Source organism: Eurosta solidaginis, chromosome 5 (genome assembly GCF_040869045.1).
Source record: "Eurosta solidaginis isolate ZX-2024a chromosome 5, ASM4086904v1, whole genome shotgun sequence".
In the NCBI taxonomy this organism is placed as follows: domain Eukaryota; kingdom Metazoa; phylum Arthropoda; class Insecta; order Diptera; family Tephritidae; genus Eurosta; species Eurosta solidaginis.
In genome coordinates, this window is record NC_090323.1 from 30,876,917 (window position 1) to 30,893,345 (window position 16,429).

The 16,429-nt window shown below is 39.4% G+C and overlaps 2 protein-coding genes across 7 annotated transcripts in view; one reads left to right on the forward strand and one right to left on the reverse strand.

Annotated features, from left to right (window-relative positions):
* The window catches only part of LOC137253521 (uncharacterized), a 422,466-nt gene that overhangs the window by 330,319 nt on the left and 75,718 nt on the right, over positions 1-16,429 (forward strand). The gene's annotated exons all lie outside the window — the stretch shown is intronic.
* Positions 3,770-16,429, reverse strand: part of cmb (combover) — a 52,680-nt gene continuing 40,020 nt past the window's right edge. For both annotated transcript variants that reach the window (XM_067790605.1, XM_067790604.1), the window contains exons 8-9: positions 12,420-14,721; positions 3,770-5,435 (exon numbers count right to left, since the gene is read on the reverse strand). In XM_067790605.1, coding sequence (XP_067646706.1) covers positions 4,467-5,435; positions 12,420-14,721 — 3,271 coding nt within the window. In that variant the 3' untranslated portion in view covers positions 3,770-4,466. The remainder of the gene's footprint in view (positions 5,436-12,419; positions 14,722-16,429) is intronic.

Here is a 16,429-nt window from a genome sequence, read left to right on the forward strand (position 1 = left end):
AATTCTTTCAACAATTTTGTGTATTGATTTTCTACTGAAAAAAATTTTGGAAGAGAGATGTTACAATAATACGAAATTGTGTTAACTGATAAATTTGATAATGGATCTATTAAACGTTTGTTTTTAATATCAATAAGAAGTCCATATTTGCATACAAAATCTGCACCTATAATTGGTTTTGCTATATCAGCGATCAAAAACACAAAAGGAAATTCTCTCCTTAAACCTAAATTAACATTTATAAGTTTTTTTCCATATGTAAAAATCGTTGAACCATTAGCTGCTGTTAAGATAATATCAGAAGATTTTTTTTGTATACGAGAATTTTGAAACTGGAAGCACTGAAATTTCTGCTCCACTATCAATCAAAAAATTTAATTTATTTTCTTTGTCAAATATAAATAAACGACGAGTTGATACTTCTGAAATTCCATTATTCGTCGCTGCAACAACGGAACATTTTAGTTTTTTGGAGCACTATTTTTCACAAACGCACACGGTTCTTCACATCTCCTAGCTTTATTTCCGAATTTGTAGTGATATCTACATAACCAGTTGGGATTATCACGAGATTTTGAACGATATCTAACAGGACTTCTATAACTATTTCTACTTGTTGAACGTGATCTTGAATAATTCTGATTAATTTCTTTCCTAATTTCACTTAATTCCAAAGATAATTTTTGAAAATTTTCACAAATTAAAGATGTTGTCTTAACCAAGTTAGTAATAATAGCATTTTCTCCTTTAGAATTTTGAGAATTGTTTATCAAAGCAACTTTATTTTTACTGATAACTTCCCAAACGTTATCAGCTAATTTGGTTAGATCATTTATGTCATTGGAATTTGAACTTGTTAAAATTACATTCAAGTTTTTGGGTAATTTTCGCATCCAAAGTTTCTTTAAAACTTCTTGGCTAAAATTAGAACCAGAAAGTAGAACTAAAGATCGGTAAAATTCCGAAGGTTTGCGATCACCCATTTCAGAATCGGACAACACTTTATCTAATTTCGCATTCTCACTTATGGAATGCCTTTCAATCAAAATTTGTTTTAATGCAGAATATTTATTTGTTTCTGGTGGATTTTGAATAAAATCTAAAATGGTCATTATGACTTCCTGAGGTAATGCAGTAATAATATACTCATATTTAGTTGTTTCTTGAGTAATTTTTTTGGTATTAAACTGCATTTCAGCATGTATTAACCATGCTTCAGGACAATTTGTCCAAAATTGAGGAAGTTTTACTGAAGTAGAAAAAATTTCATTATTGTTTTGATTCGCATACGGATTTATTAGATCATTTTGTGAAGAACCATCTTCTAAATTGATAAACGAATCGTTAATTTGATGTGTTGATAGATATTTATCTTTTATTAAGTTTATATTCAACACAATTTCTTTTTGTAATGAAAATTTTTGATAATCACAAAATCAATATTGAATATTAAAAATTGGTAAAACATTTCAAAATTACAAAATTCAAAGTAACTTAAACACAAAGTTTAATGAAAATAATAAGAATCCTACAACGGCCTACATAAAACAGACATGTGCGTTCGTGTGAACATTTGGGTACAATCAGAGTCCGTCGCAGTGGAATAACTCAATCAAACCATATGGATCACATTGTTGTTGCATTTGCATGCTAAATCTCTTCTTAGACTCGTTAGACTCGAGCTTCTGTGCACAATTTGGGCATTTTGCTTGTGTAGCAAAAACCAGCAACTCACCTTATATTTGTCAACTCGAGTCTGAGCAAATGATCAGGCATGCTGATTGTGAACGTTGGGAGAATCGAAGTATTCTTGAACACGAGGTTCTATTGAACAACGCAATAAATTTTCCGTTATTTTTTACTGATGAACAGTTTCAAGCAACTGCGTACTAATGTTGCATCAGATTCACGTTTGTACACGATTCTTTAACTCGCGCCCATACCCAAGAGAAATTTGGTAATTGAAAGTTTTTCAGTTGGTATTTTTTTCATTTTAGCTGAGGGAAATAAACCTCAGCCTGGTAGCCGCCGGGGTGAGAGGTGGTAGCGTGCCCTTGCCCACTTGCTAGAGAGTAACCTTGCCACTTCGTTCGACAACACAAAATTTTGCTTGAAAAACTGGACCTAAAAGTTACGAAACGTACCACAAGTTTTGGTTTCTTTACCCACTTGAAGGGTAATCCACAATTTAATATAAAGCTCCATCATTAAATCTTTAAGGCAAAAATGGGAATTTATCGGTACACAAATGGCCCAGCACCTAAATTGCCGTATATCTCTTGAACCAAGCAAGATATTCTAAACTTTTTTCTTGTACTTATAGCGTGAAGATCAATCCACAATTTGATTCACTGTTCTATCGTCAAGAGAGACACAAACCGACAGCAGTTATCGAAAAACGGATTAGTCCGCGTAGTGCCTAACCGATAACGATGGAACCTTGAATCAAACTGTACCTTAATTTAAAGGTAGGTAGCTGTATGATCCGGCCACCGTGGTGTGATGGTAGCGTGCTCCGCCTACCACACTGTATGCCCTGGGTTCACACCTCAGGCAAAGCAACATCAGAATTTTAGAAATAAGGTTTTTCAATTAGAAGACAATTTTTCTAAGCGGGGTCGCAGTGCTTGGCAAGCGCTCCGGGTGTATTTCTGCCATGAAAAGCTCTCAGTGAAAACTCATCTGCTTTGCAGATGCCGTTCGGAGTCGGCATAAAACATGTAGGTCCCGTCCGGCCAATTTGTAGGGAAAATCAAGAGCACGATGCAAATTGGAAGAAAAGCTCGGCCTTAGATCTCTTCGGAGGTTATCGCGCCTTACATTTATTTTTATTTTTTTTTTAGCTGTATGATCCAACAAACAAAATTTTGAAACTTTGCTTTGTTCAAGAGATATACACAATAATTGGTAAGTATTCAGCACTGATCTACCAACCGATTAGTCGCACGTAGAAATTGAACCCTTAATGATAGAACTTTGAATCATATCGTGAATTATTCTACAAATAATTGGATATATAACGCAAACAGATTTTTGAAAATCTTGCTTGGTTCAATAGATATAGAGTAATGTAGGTGCTGGGTCACTTGTGTACCGATAAGTTCCCATTTCCGCCTTGAAGGGTTAAAGATGGAACTTTATATCATATTGTGGATTAATCTAAAAGTAGATACCTATATATTTGCAAAAATTTTATTTTGGAATTGTGTCATCGGTTTATCTACAACCACTACTACTAAACCGATTACTGAGTAATCTCTTAAACCAAGCAAATCTTTTAAATTTCTTTATTGCATTATATAAATGCACAGGTTGATTCAAGGTTCCATCGCTAGTGGTTTAGGCGCTACGTGGTTTAATCCTTTTTTCGATAACTACTGTCCATTTGTGTATATCTCTTGAACTGTTACGTGATAGAACTGTGAATGGATTAATCTTAAAGCAGGTAGCTATATAATACAAGAAAAGCTTGCTTGGTTCAAGAGATATAGGGTAATTTAGGTGCTGGGTCATTTGTATACCGATAAATTCCCATTTTTGACCTGAAGGGTTAACGATGGAACTGGCCCACTCCACAAGAAGGGGGATCCTGCAAACTACGCCGACTATCTTGTAATCAGCCTTCTTAGTTTCGCATATATAATTGTGCGAAAGATTGAAGCCCACCGTGTATCGGCTGATTGGACCTAATCAGTGCGGCTTCAGATCTGATAAATCTACATAAACTTACCCGTTTCTTTGATAAGAATAAATAAAACAAATTTATAAATATCTTTGCGATTGGATCCAATTTTTTAACCCGAGCAGGTTATAATGTTAATAATTTTGTTTTTATGCTGAATTTTAAATGCATTTAATATTTTGCATTTAACCCATACACAAACATATCGAATAACTATTGAGCGTAGTTTAAATATACATAAATATTACATATTTATGTGTATTATATGAGAAATGCAGTTTGATAGCAGCTTAAAGAAAGTTTTTCGGAATGTATTTGAGACATTTTTTTTTCATGTGTCCTTGACACACATTCTTAAAACAAAACAAAATTTAAAGTATGATAAAAATTGTGAAAACATGCAACCTGAAGTTTAACATACATATACATATATAAATCAGCAACATCGATACGTACACACACATATATACTAATACACTAAAATAAGTAATATTACACACATAAAGCATTTAGATTAACGTAAAATTTTCTTTAAATATTATTTTCCTTTGCTAATAATGAGCAACTAAGCGCTAAGCTTAATGTTTTCAATGAAATTCTCAATTCTACGTGCGTTTATGACGGATGCATGAATTGTGGATATAGAAATCGATATATAGCAACAAATTTAGTTATAAATATATACGGGGGATGTCTTAAGCAGCACTGCTAACAGCATGGGCGATGATAGAGCAACAAACAATAAAGCGACAATGAGCAGCACAATGTTACGGCGTATAATTAACTAGGTATGACTGATGGGAGATGTTGCTGAAGATGATGTAGCAACTGCGTCTGTGGTGTTACTTAATAAATCGTATTGTTGCATCGCTGCTGATATGGCATCATCTGTTATGGCAGCAACAGTTCTAGCCGCCGACGACACCGAAGCATCTAGTGGAACATGTGAACTTGAAGTGTCTGCTGCAACATCACCGACACCATTTACGATATCCATACATTTAGCGTTTGCATGGGGAGCAGCACGAACGCGTGCATTCGTGTTGATGTTGTCATTATCGTCGGGATTTTCATTATTTTCAAGTTCGTTTGCACGCATCAAAACACTTGCACTTGCATGTTTCTTCTTGCTCGCTGGCTGCTGCTGTTGTTGTGGTTGAGCACAAGCTCCATCAAATATTCCATCCAGCATCATATCAATTGTGTTGCTACTGCTATTCGCTGAATTTTGATCGGCTTCTGCTAGATCTTCATCGTTATTATCCTTATTGATATTGACACTGGCTGATTGTTGCTTTTGCTGTTGCTGTACCTGCTTGTGATTCTCCATTTTATTGCTCATACGTTGTAATGACAGCACACCCGCTGCCGCCACTGCCACCCCACTATTATTTCTCATTTCTTCTCGACGCCTTTCGGCTTCTAAACGTGCACCCGGAAACAGGTTTTCCAAATAATTTTGATACCACTGCAGAAATTCATCGCGCTGCCGCGGCACACTTATTTTCTTAATTTTCATATAAAATTTCTTGGGAGAAATGTGTGGCGATGTAGCGCTTAGTGATTTATAGTTTACCAGTGTCGGCGCGAAATTTTGCACAGCACTGGCAGTCAATTTAGAAATTTCAACTAATAGGGTATCATTGATCTGAGTGTTTGCATGAGTTTGATTGCGTATGCGCGTTATTATATAGGCAATTAAATCGGTATAATAGGTAGAAAGCATGCTGCTGCTGGCTGTATTGTTGATGATCTGTGAATGGAATAGTATTTGTTATTATGGGTCATGGTAGCAAAGAGTTTCACGCATATGTGAGTTAAAGCCCTACTGCATTTTACTGCTTCTAAATTTCAGATGGTTTCAATAAAATGTTTTTAAACTGTTTTATTTAGGTTGACTTGACAGGCTGCACGGCTGCACGGCAGTTGTGAACGAATTTTGTAATTAAAATTTAAGTAACTTCCCGATAAGCTACTTGGAATATAGTTCAGAACCCGATGACAATGCAATAATAAGAAAAAAATCGTCGCTAGGTGGCGCAAGGATCGAGTTATTCACAAAAATCGCATTTGTGGTCCGATTTGGCTCATATTTGGAACTCATAATACATACAAGAATAGAAAGCGACCTATGAAAAAAATAGCCGCTAGGTGGCGCAAGGATCGAGATATTCACAAAAATCGTATTTGTTGTCCGATTTGGCTCATATTTGGAAGACATGATACATACAAGAATAGAAAGGGACCTATGAAAAACTCGCCGCTAGGTGGCGCAAGGATCGAGATATTCACAAAAATCGTATTTGTGGTCGGATTTGATCGAGTTATTCACAAAAATCGCATTTGTGGTCCGATTTGGCTCATATTTGGAACTCATAATACATACAAGAATAGAAAGCGACCTATGAAAAAAATCGCCGCTAGGTGGCGCAAGGATCGAGATATTCACAAAAATCGTATTTGTGGTCCGATTTGGTCCACTAGGTGGCGCAAGGATCGAAATAATCACAAAAATCGTATTTGTGGTCCGATTTGGCTCATATTTGGAACACATAATACATACAAGAATAGAAAGCGACCTATGAAAAAAATAGCCGCTAGGTGGCGCAAGGATCGAGATATTCACAAAAATCGTATTTGTTGTCCGATTTGGCTCATATTTGGAAGACATGATACATACAAGAATAGAAAGGGACCTATGAAAAACTCGCCGCTAGGTGGCGCAAGGATCGAGATATTCACAAAAATCGTATTTGTGGTCGGATTTGATCCATTTTTGGAACACATAATACATACATGAATAGAAAGCGACCTATGATGTCCGATTTGGCTCATATTTGGAACAAATATTACATACAGTCCGGTAGGTAGGTAGGTTGAACTGGCCGGTCCATGAGGACCTCAAATATACTGATTGAGTCCGTAGTGTTACCAGAAGTTTGTTTTAACGACCAAACTGAAAAACCCTATCAAAAACCAGGACCTGTGTTATAAAATAACTCCGTCCTCTTGGCAAATACTAGAAGCTTCCTAGGACTTAAGCCACTTGCTGCTTCTAGATCTGACAGCTGTATGTTGTTGTTGTAGCAATGCTCGCCCCACCTAATAGCCGCGACCGATCACAAATTGTCATCAATATCCTCTAACGGGAGTCCAAGGAAACTTGCCGTTTCAACAGGGGTGGACCATAAGGAAAGGGGTGTTAGAGGCGTTGGTTCCACATTACAATTAAAGAGATGGTTGGTGTCATGTGGGGACACATTGCAAGCGGGGCATACATTTTGTATGTCGGGGTTGATTCTGGATAGGTAAGAGTTTAACCTGTTACAGTATCCAGAACGAAGTTGAGCAAGAGTGACACGCGTTTCCCTGGGGAGTATGCGTTCCTCCTCTGCGAGTTCTGGATATTTTTCTTCAAGTACTGGACTCACCGGGCAATTCCCGACATAGAGGTCCGACGCCTGTCTATGGAGTTCACCAAGGACCTGCTTGTGTTTTTCGCTTCATACGGCTGGGTTCTCATGTGCCGTATTTCCTCAAAATGCTTTCGGAGATGACTCCTTAGGCCCCTAGGCGGTGCTGGTTCGTCAATCAGATGTCTGTTGGGATGCCCAGGTTTCTGGGTATTCAACAGAAACTGTTTGGTCAGCATCTCATTTCTCTCCCTGATGGGGAGTATTCTCGCCTCATTATGCAGATGGTGTTCTGGGGACATAAGAAGACAGCCCGTGGCGATTCTGAGAGCAGTATTTTGGCAGGCCTGTAGTTTCTTCCAGTGGGTGGTTTTTAGGCTTGGCGACCATATGGGTGACGCGTAGCACGTAATCGGCTGGCTAATTGCTTTGTATGTGGTCAAGAGCGTTTCTTTATCTTTTCCCCAGGTACTGCCAGCAAGGGATTTGAGGATTTTATTACGGCTCTGAATTCTTGGAACAATTGCGGTTGCGTGCGCACCAAAATGTAGATCCTGACCAAACGTCACACCCAAGATTTTGGGGTGTAGGACAGTCGGTAGCGTAGTGCCATCGACGTGGATGTTCAATATGGTCGACATTTGGGGCGTCCATGTTGTAAATAAGGTCGCGGAAGATTTAGTCGGTGACAATGCCAGGTTTCGCGAGGCGAAAAAACTGGAGAGATCAGGGAGATAACCGTTTATTTTATTGCATAGCTCATCGATCTCTGGGCCTGGGCCTGTGGCCATTATTGTGCAGTCATCGGCGTAGGAAACGATTGTGACTCCTTCCGGTGGTGAAGGTAGCTTAGATATGTAGAAATTAAACAAAAGCGGGGATAGGACACCACCCTGTGGCACCCCTTGTTTAATTCTCCTTTGTTTTGATGTTTCGTTTCTGAATTGCACCGATGCCTGCCGACCACCCAGATAATTTGCGGTCCACCTTTTAAGACAAGGGGGAAGGGTAGACCCTTCCAGGTCTTGCAGTAACGAGCCATGGTTGACCGTATCAAAAGCTTTTGATAGGTCTAACGCTACGAGTACTGTTCTATGGTGGGGATATTGATTCAAACCGCAATTTATCTGGGTGCTAATGACATTTAGCGCGGAGGTAGTGCTATGGATTTTCTGTGACAGCTGTATCACTCCTAATAGCTGGAGTCTTAGCCTGGCAAGTGCAGGGCACGAGCACAGAACGTGCTCGATCGTTTCCTCCTCCAACCCGCACTTCCTACATCTGCTATCACTGACCCAGCCTAGTTTAATGGCATGTGACGCCAGAAGGCAGTGTCCAGTCAGAATACCCCTCATGAGTCTACAGTCCTCTCTTTTTTAATGATAGGAGCAACTGTGTTAGTCTAAGGTTGTAAGACCTACACATAATCTTCGACACTTTACAGCCCCGCGCTTGAACCCACGCCTTTCCCGCTTGGTCGATCATGTGCACCTCTCGCCTTCGCTTAATCTCGCCCAATCTAATTGGGACATCTACGGAGCAAGCTTCAAGGGATGCGCCCTTTTTAGCTAGTTCATCCGCTTTTTCAATCCCATCTATTCCCATATGCCCTGGGACCCAATATAGATGTATGCTTCTCCCTGTCCCGATTCTCTCCAGAGACTGCTTACACTTTAACACGCATTTAGATGCTGTGCTATGCGAGATTATTGCCTTAATTGCTGCTTGACTGTCAATATAAAAGTTAACACGGTTGCAGCTTAAGCTATTCTCTTCCAGGGTTTCTACTGCTTTGGTTACGGCTAATATTTCCGCTTGGAAAACGCTACAGTAATCCGGCAGCCTGTAGGATCTGCTTATTTCCGTATCAGCGCAGTATACCGCAGACCCTACTCCTTCCACTACTTTGGAACCATCGGTGTACACATGTATCGCCTCGTCCGCCATTTGCGCACCCTTGCGCCAACCGTCCACCTCTATTGTGGCCTTAAGATCTCGCTCGAAGCGCAGATAGGGAATCATGTAGTCTGTTCGTCTTGTGATTGATGACGCTATACTACTATGGCCATATGGTCGGCGCTCAAGCTGCCCCGAAGCACCGAGCCTGGTTGCGGTCGTTAACGCTTTGTTCTTTGCTACCAGGTCTACAGGTGGGATGTGCAAAATGGCATACAGTGCAGCCGTCGGGGTTGTTTTCAGGGCTCCCGTAATGCTAAGCATCGATAGTCTGCATACCCCTCTCTAATTTTTTGAGGTATGTTGTTTTTTGTGGGGCTTTCCACCAAACAAGAACTCCATAGTATAGAATAGGGCTTACAATCGCTGTAAAAACCCAATGAGAAAGAGAGGGCGATAGGCCCCACGTACACCCCAGCATTCTTTTACATGCGTAGTGCCGTTGAGGCCTTCTTGACCCTCTCCTCCACGTTGAGCTTCCATGACAGCTTACTGTCTAGGATGATTCCTAAATATTTTGTGCAAGGTTTCTCCTGTAAGGTCACCCCTCCTAACTTAGGCCTGGTCCAATTTGGGGCCTTGTACTTCTTTGTAAACAAGACCATATCCGTCTTCTCCGCAGTCCGGTAGAAGTGACATCAAAATATTTTGTAGTTCGAGGAGGGACAAGCATACGTGGCGCAGAGTCGAGTAAAGTCTTTGGAAGGATTATGTATTGAGGACTTAGATTGTAACAAATTGTCAGGAAAGAGTCCTTGTAATAATGAGTCACTAAATGAACTATATAGAATGAGAAATAATAGGCAATTAAATAAAAACTAAAAACTTGAAAATAAAATAATTAAAAAAAAAATGTTTAAGTTAAACGGTTTTATTGAAAACAATACTTAAATGAAGTAATAAAAATACTAAAAGCTAGAAAATAATTAGGTAGGTCCTAGGTACTAGTCATCACACTCCTCATCAATCTAGGGCGTTGATCAGACAATTAAATAAAAGCGTTGGACGCGTAAAATTTCTATTGATAGTCATAAGTAAGACCAACTGAACCTTAATCAGGTTATGCTACGCCTCACATTTTTAGAAATTTCACGCGCCCAACACCTTTATTTAATTGTCTGATGAACGCCCTAGATTGATGAGGAGTGTGATGACTAGTACCTAGGACCTACCTAAATGTTTTCTAGCTTTTAGTATTATTATTACTTCATGTAACTATTGTTTTCAATAAAACCGTTTAACTTAAAAAAATTTTTTTAATTATTTTATTAGGACATATACATACATGAAATTTGTATGCCCTTAATTGGAAAGGTGTTTCTGCCGGTTGGATTGAAATGCTCAAATTACAGCACTACAAGAAATAGAAGGGCACAGGTTTAGTCTATTAATCGTCTTTCGTGCAGCCTAACGGTCCTAGCAAACATCCTGAAAGTAAAGGGCATGTGGATGTGTATAGTACACTTTATTTTACTTTGGGTTGTGGCTTCAAATTATTTTTACTAAAACTATTAATAGGTCTGTAAAGCATTAGCTTATTCAGCCGGCAATACAGTTCTCAAAACCTAACGTCGTACAGAGTGTGTTCCTGTGATCCTGTGATGGCTCCAATACCTAACAACGAAATATACGTTACGTCATCCCAAATGACAATATCTCGGCCAACAAATAACAGGATCCCGGTAGTAAAGCACTACGCGCCAAGTTGTTCAAAACATTGTACGGCTTCAGACTTGGTAAGTATACTATAGATCAGCTTTCACGATACTCGGACCATCTTTTAGTCAACTTCAAAGCAACTGACAAAGCGCGATAATACGTTGTCTGTATGCTGCTATGCCTGTTTGGAGTTCACTGAAAAGCTTACTAGACTTGTCCCAACGTCGTAAAGCAATATCACCACCTTCTAGAAGGTTTAATGTGGTCATATTAATCGTTCTAGAGATGGTCGGCCTAGTACCTTAATTGTGTTTTGTTACCGTAACGTAACGGATCTATATCCGGCAAAGGACCATCAACATAGATAACATCCCCAAAATCTTTGGGGAGTGTCTATATCGTTAATATAACAACTACAAAAATCAGCTCAGCAAGAATTGGAACGACCTCGTGACTATCTATGCCATATCTTTAACCAGATGCTGAAGAAGATAATTTTAGCTACAGATCTAAACCGTGCACGTCTCTAATAACAGCTATAAATTCGCAACTGTGCAGTACATAGTCGAAATGGGGTTACACAACAAGGGGATTTAATTTGTTGTGTAACCCCATATAAACGAATTCTTTTACACAATCGGAAAACACCTTCGCTGGGACGCGCCCGATGAACCCCGTTATCAAAATACATTATCCAAGAAAGTCGACTACCAACAGAGACACGAATCATTATGGCCCAATAACGTTCTGGATATTGTTACAGGATAAACTCTTACTTGTCCAGAACCAGCCCTGGCGTACGTAATGTCTGCTCTGTATGCGATGTGTCCCTACATGACACCAAACATATATTCAACTGCAATGTTGAACCTACGCCTCTAACAGTAGCATATTTATGGTTTAACCCCGTTGAAGCTGCTAGCTTCCTTGGATTCCCGTTTGAGAATTTTGATGACAATTTATGATTGCTCGCACCTATTGAATGGGACGAAGCACTCTTATAACAACAACAACTTCGTCTATATGGGAAACAAGGTTAACAGCGAAAACCTAGTCAAGGGAGAATGTGGTTGAAAGTGAGATTTCGCTGCCATTTTCAAAGAACTTTTTTACTTGTTACAGTTGTTGTTGTTGTTGTAGCGATAAGGTTGCTCCCCGAAGGCTTTGGGGAGTGTTATCGATGTGATGGTTCTTTGCCGGATACATATCCGGTACGCTCCGGTAACACAGCACCATTAAGGTGCTAGTCCGACCATCTCGGGAACGATTAATATGTCCACATCAAACCTTCAGGCCATCCCTTCCTCCCCACCACCAAGTTCCATGAGGACCTTGGGGTCGCCAGAGCCTCGTCTGTTAGTGAAACAGGATTCGCCGCGGATAGGTGAGGTTAACAATTGGGTTTGGAGAAGCTGTATATTGCGCTGGCAACCTGAAGGGTTGCGCTACACAGCCCCTTGAATCTGGTATTTTAGTAGCCTCTTAACGACAGGCATACCTACCGCGGGTATATTCTGACCCCCTTACCGGCTGGGGGAAATTTACAGTTAAAACAGCTGTCTTCGAAAATTCGAAATTGCTGTTTCCGAAGAAGAGTAACCAGGAGAAGATTTGAAGGAATTTTTCAGCGCGTTAAAAAAATCCGCGGGAACAAACATTCGAGGAAATATTTAGAATTGGGCTGAATATATATGTATTTTTATACTGACCGGCATAGCTTCCGCATCACCACCTGCGCCGCTATTATTCGTACTAAGTGGTTGATTTTTGCGTTTCAAATCATTATTTGTAGCAGTCGACATGCGTTCAGCATTGCAATCGACATGATTCAGCATATTTTTACGCCAGCTAGCTATATTACCCTCAGCTCTGCCAGCATTGCTGACCGATACTATTGTTGGATCACCAGCTGGAACATTATTGTGAACATTATTATTGCAATTGCTGTGGTTATTGCTGTAAGATGACGCATTATCTTCCTCTGGCTGTTCGCTCTCCCTTGTTTGCACTAAATCTGGCATACGTTCAGTATGTGAAAAATTTAATGCGGCAGCTGCATCTTCATTGTCTGCCTTATTACTTTCTGTATCCGCATTATTTGCGCTAAATTCGTCTTCTTCTGCATTTTCATCAACACCTGCGGCTTGTATAATATTGTTCCCATTTGCTACAAATGCAGCTGAAGGCGGCAAAACATGTTGATCATCTTCAGCGGCTTGTTCATTAGCCACCTCCTGCCGAATTTGATAACAGTTGGCTAGTACAGCTTGAGCGGCGGCAACATGTTGAGCGGATGGTGAGACACTGGCGTGATGTTGCTGGTATTTCTGTTGCTGTTGCTGCCGCTGCTGCTGCAGTTGTCGTTGTTGTTGCTGATACTGTTGCAAGCGTTGCTGCTGTAGTTGATTTCCCATGCGTGCATTCAAGTTAAATTTGCGCGTTGGATCACGTTCAATTGCTGCTGCACTCAAAACATCATTGCATATATCGATCGAGTTGATGGACGTAATGCTATTTGTAGCATTAGCCAAACGATTACAATTTTGTGCTGTTGCACCACCACCTTGACAATTTCCCTCAGCCGATTCCCTTTCAAGCAGTATGCGCTCAAGACGTCGGAAAACATCTTCTTTTATTGATTCATAGAATTTCGTTGTAAACTTATCATTTTTCAATGCATTAACAAGCAAATTGCGTTTAATTTCTTCCGATGTGGTATCCTCCTCGTCCTCATCATCTTCTTCCTCCTCCGCATCGTCATTCTCTGGTAGGATCTCAACACCATCACCATTCAGTGCTGGATTTACATTATCGATATTTGGTGTATTATTACCAATTTCATTGCTGTCCAATAACAATGCACTATTAGCGTTTGGCGGCATGTCGGGAGAGTTAAAATTGCTTCTACCACTTCCATCTGCATTAGTCGCTAATGCCGCTTGTACAGCATCATCATCTCCGTCATCATGCGTAGCGGTTGTCACTGTGCGCAGCAGCATATCAACACGTTCACGATTACGTAAACGTGCTTCCCCTGTAGCTACTGCCTCACTTACCGTAGCTGGCAGCAAATCTAAATAACAAGCTGGTTTATAGCCCGGCCTATTAGGTATGGGACGTAACGTACTTTGATCTAGTTGTTGTTGCGCCCGTAAGGCTAGATGTTGTTGCGTTAGCAAGCGCTGCTGTTGCTGTTGTTGCTGCTGATGTCGCGCTCTATTCAAATTATGCTGTTCCATGGCGCCATCAGCATTTCCACGACAATTCGGTTTCGCTAATAATTTATTACGTTGATAATGTGGACTATTGCCATAATTGACATTCATGTTGCGCAACATGTTGCTTGAATTGGCGCATATGTTGCTGCTCAAATGCGCATACGGCGAAACAGCTAAATCACTATCGATAATGTTATAAGCGTCGTAAGCATCTAGTTCGACATTTTCATCACCATCATCGCCATTGTTGGCGACTGCGCCTGCGTTGTTCGTTGCATCGTCGTCAGCATGTGGTAGCCATGATTGATACAAATTATTATGATTGTCAGTAAATGTTGAATTTGAGTAACTAAGATTTTGTTGCTGATAGCGATTTATATGTGAACGCTGCAAGGTTCGCAAATGTTTGTTGTTGCTGCCGTTACGTTCGTAATTTAAATTGTTGCAACTATTACTGTTGTTGTCTTCACCTATTAAACCGTGCATTTGCTGCAATTGTGGCTGCGTTTGTGTTGAACGCTGTTGTTGCTGTGCGACTTCTTGCTGCTGCTCCTGCTGTTGCTGACGTTGCAATTGTTGCAAATTACTTGTCGTTAGCGCAGCTGCTGTTGGCAAAACGGCTGTGGCGCGTGCATGTGGTTGCGTTGGTGCGCGATAATGAGCGACACCTGGTGGCTCAAGTTGTTCCACTGCACGTTGTTGCAGGTAATGTTGGTGTTGTGATTGCTGCTGATGTTGCTGTTCCTCATTGCTCTTATTTGAATTGGTTGATAGCAAGTTTTGGCGCGAATAGCTGATTGTAGAAATAAAGCAATAAAGAGAAGCATTTGCAAAATTTTTGATTAGATTTACAGTTACTTTGTATAAAGCAAATACAGTTAGCGAACATAACAAAAAAGCATATTTTTTGTAGAGACGTAAATTTATAGAGAATAACCACGACGGACAGCAAGAGAAATTTTTAAACTGGTGGTTGGTAATTCACCACCATGGTTCAACTATATGGTTAGCTCATCTGTACAAAAACAAAATATGTTAGTTCAGATTGTCAAAATCTGCGTGTTGGTGTTATGCGAATGGAATGGAATGAAAACATAAAACTTAACAGTGTTTGTGTGTAGTAAGGAAATGTTTTCAATGTGTTGGTTTCATTTTGCGTTTGCCATCTCCTTTTGACAATCCCATCGACCATGCAATGACAAAAGTAAAATCAGCTGATGAGATGAGCCAACCATATAATTGAGCCATGATTCACCACATTACCTACATGAAGATTAGAAAAATACGCGGTCTTTTCGTTGAAGTTTCACAAAAAAAGTTAATGATAACGTCAAAAATAGTTAAATGGTGTTTATTATATTAAAATAACATTTTAATAATATAATTTTAATATCATGCCACATTTCCCCAATGGTGAATTACCTACCCGCGATTTGTTACTTTACTGTTTCCCACTATTCGTTCGGTTGGCGCTTCTCTTTAGTTACACGTTCTCTGTTTTTAGTTAAAATTGAAGCGTATAAAATAGCCTGAGTGGAATATCACCCTATCCGTTTAGAATACGCCCTTAATTCCATGCATTTTAGGCTGCGATAGCGCTTTTAAGAAAAAAAATTACCGTTGGTTCGTTCGCTAACCGATTTCTAAGATGGGGAGTTTTTCACTTAAAATCTGGTGCTTTTTTAAACAAATTTTATGACACGGGGTTTCGAGCGATATAGGACGATATTCTAATCAGGCGTTGAAAACATATTTATTTGTCAAATTTAAACAAGAAAAATCATGCTGATAAGAACACGAATATGCTCCTTGTCACTTGGTCCCTGTAGGCAAGGCAGTAGGTAGTGATACAAATTTCTGGTTCGGAACTAGACTTTAAGTACCAAATAAGTAATATTTCGATAGTAGCTTGATTTTCTCTAGTTCAAAAACCGGCAGTGGGAGTTTTTGGAAATAGGTAATCTCGGACACTAGGGAACGTATTGGGCTGCAACTTCGCTTAAAAAAGTTTTACATTTAGCACTACAAAAATAGCTACTTTAATTTAAAATTAGCCCATAACTTGCAGAAAAATTTAAGAAATAAGTTTTAAATTTTTTACACTACGAATTGCTATGAACGAACGCAAATTCAGTGCTGTGCCGCTGCACAGTGGCATTTTTGCTTGCTTTAGACGCGAAGAAGCAAAAATTTTCAAGTCATATTTTTTTTAAATTTGAATGCAATTTGTTTTTAAAATATCCACAGTATATAACGGTAATTATAATTTCTTATAATTATTTCTATCTATTGAATAATCTGCTGTCAAAGTGTGAGTTGTTTATGACGCGCTAAGTAGTACAATTTACAGAAGTAAAATAACGCGTGGTTTAAAATTAAATAAAACTTTGTGGTGAAACAAAAGCTAAAATATGTTTTGGTTATTTAAAATCTACACGTAATTATATTATTTTGCAAGTGTTCAAAAGTTTTTTGGTTGAGTATTTTTTACGAAATTGTGT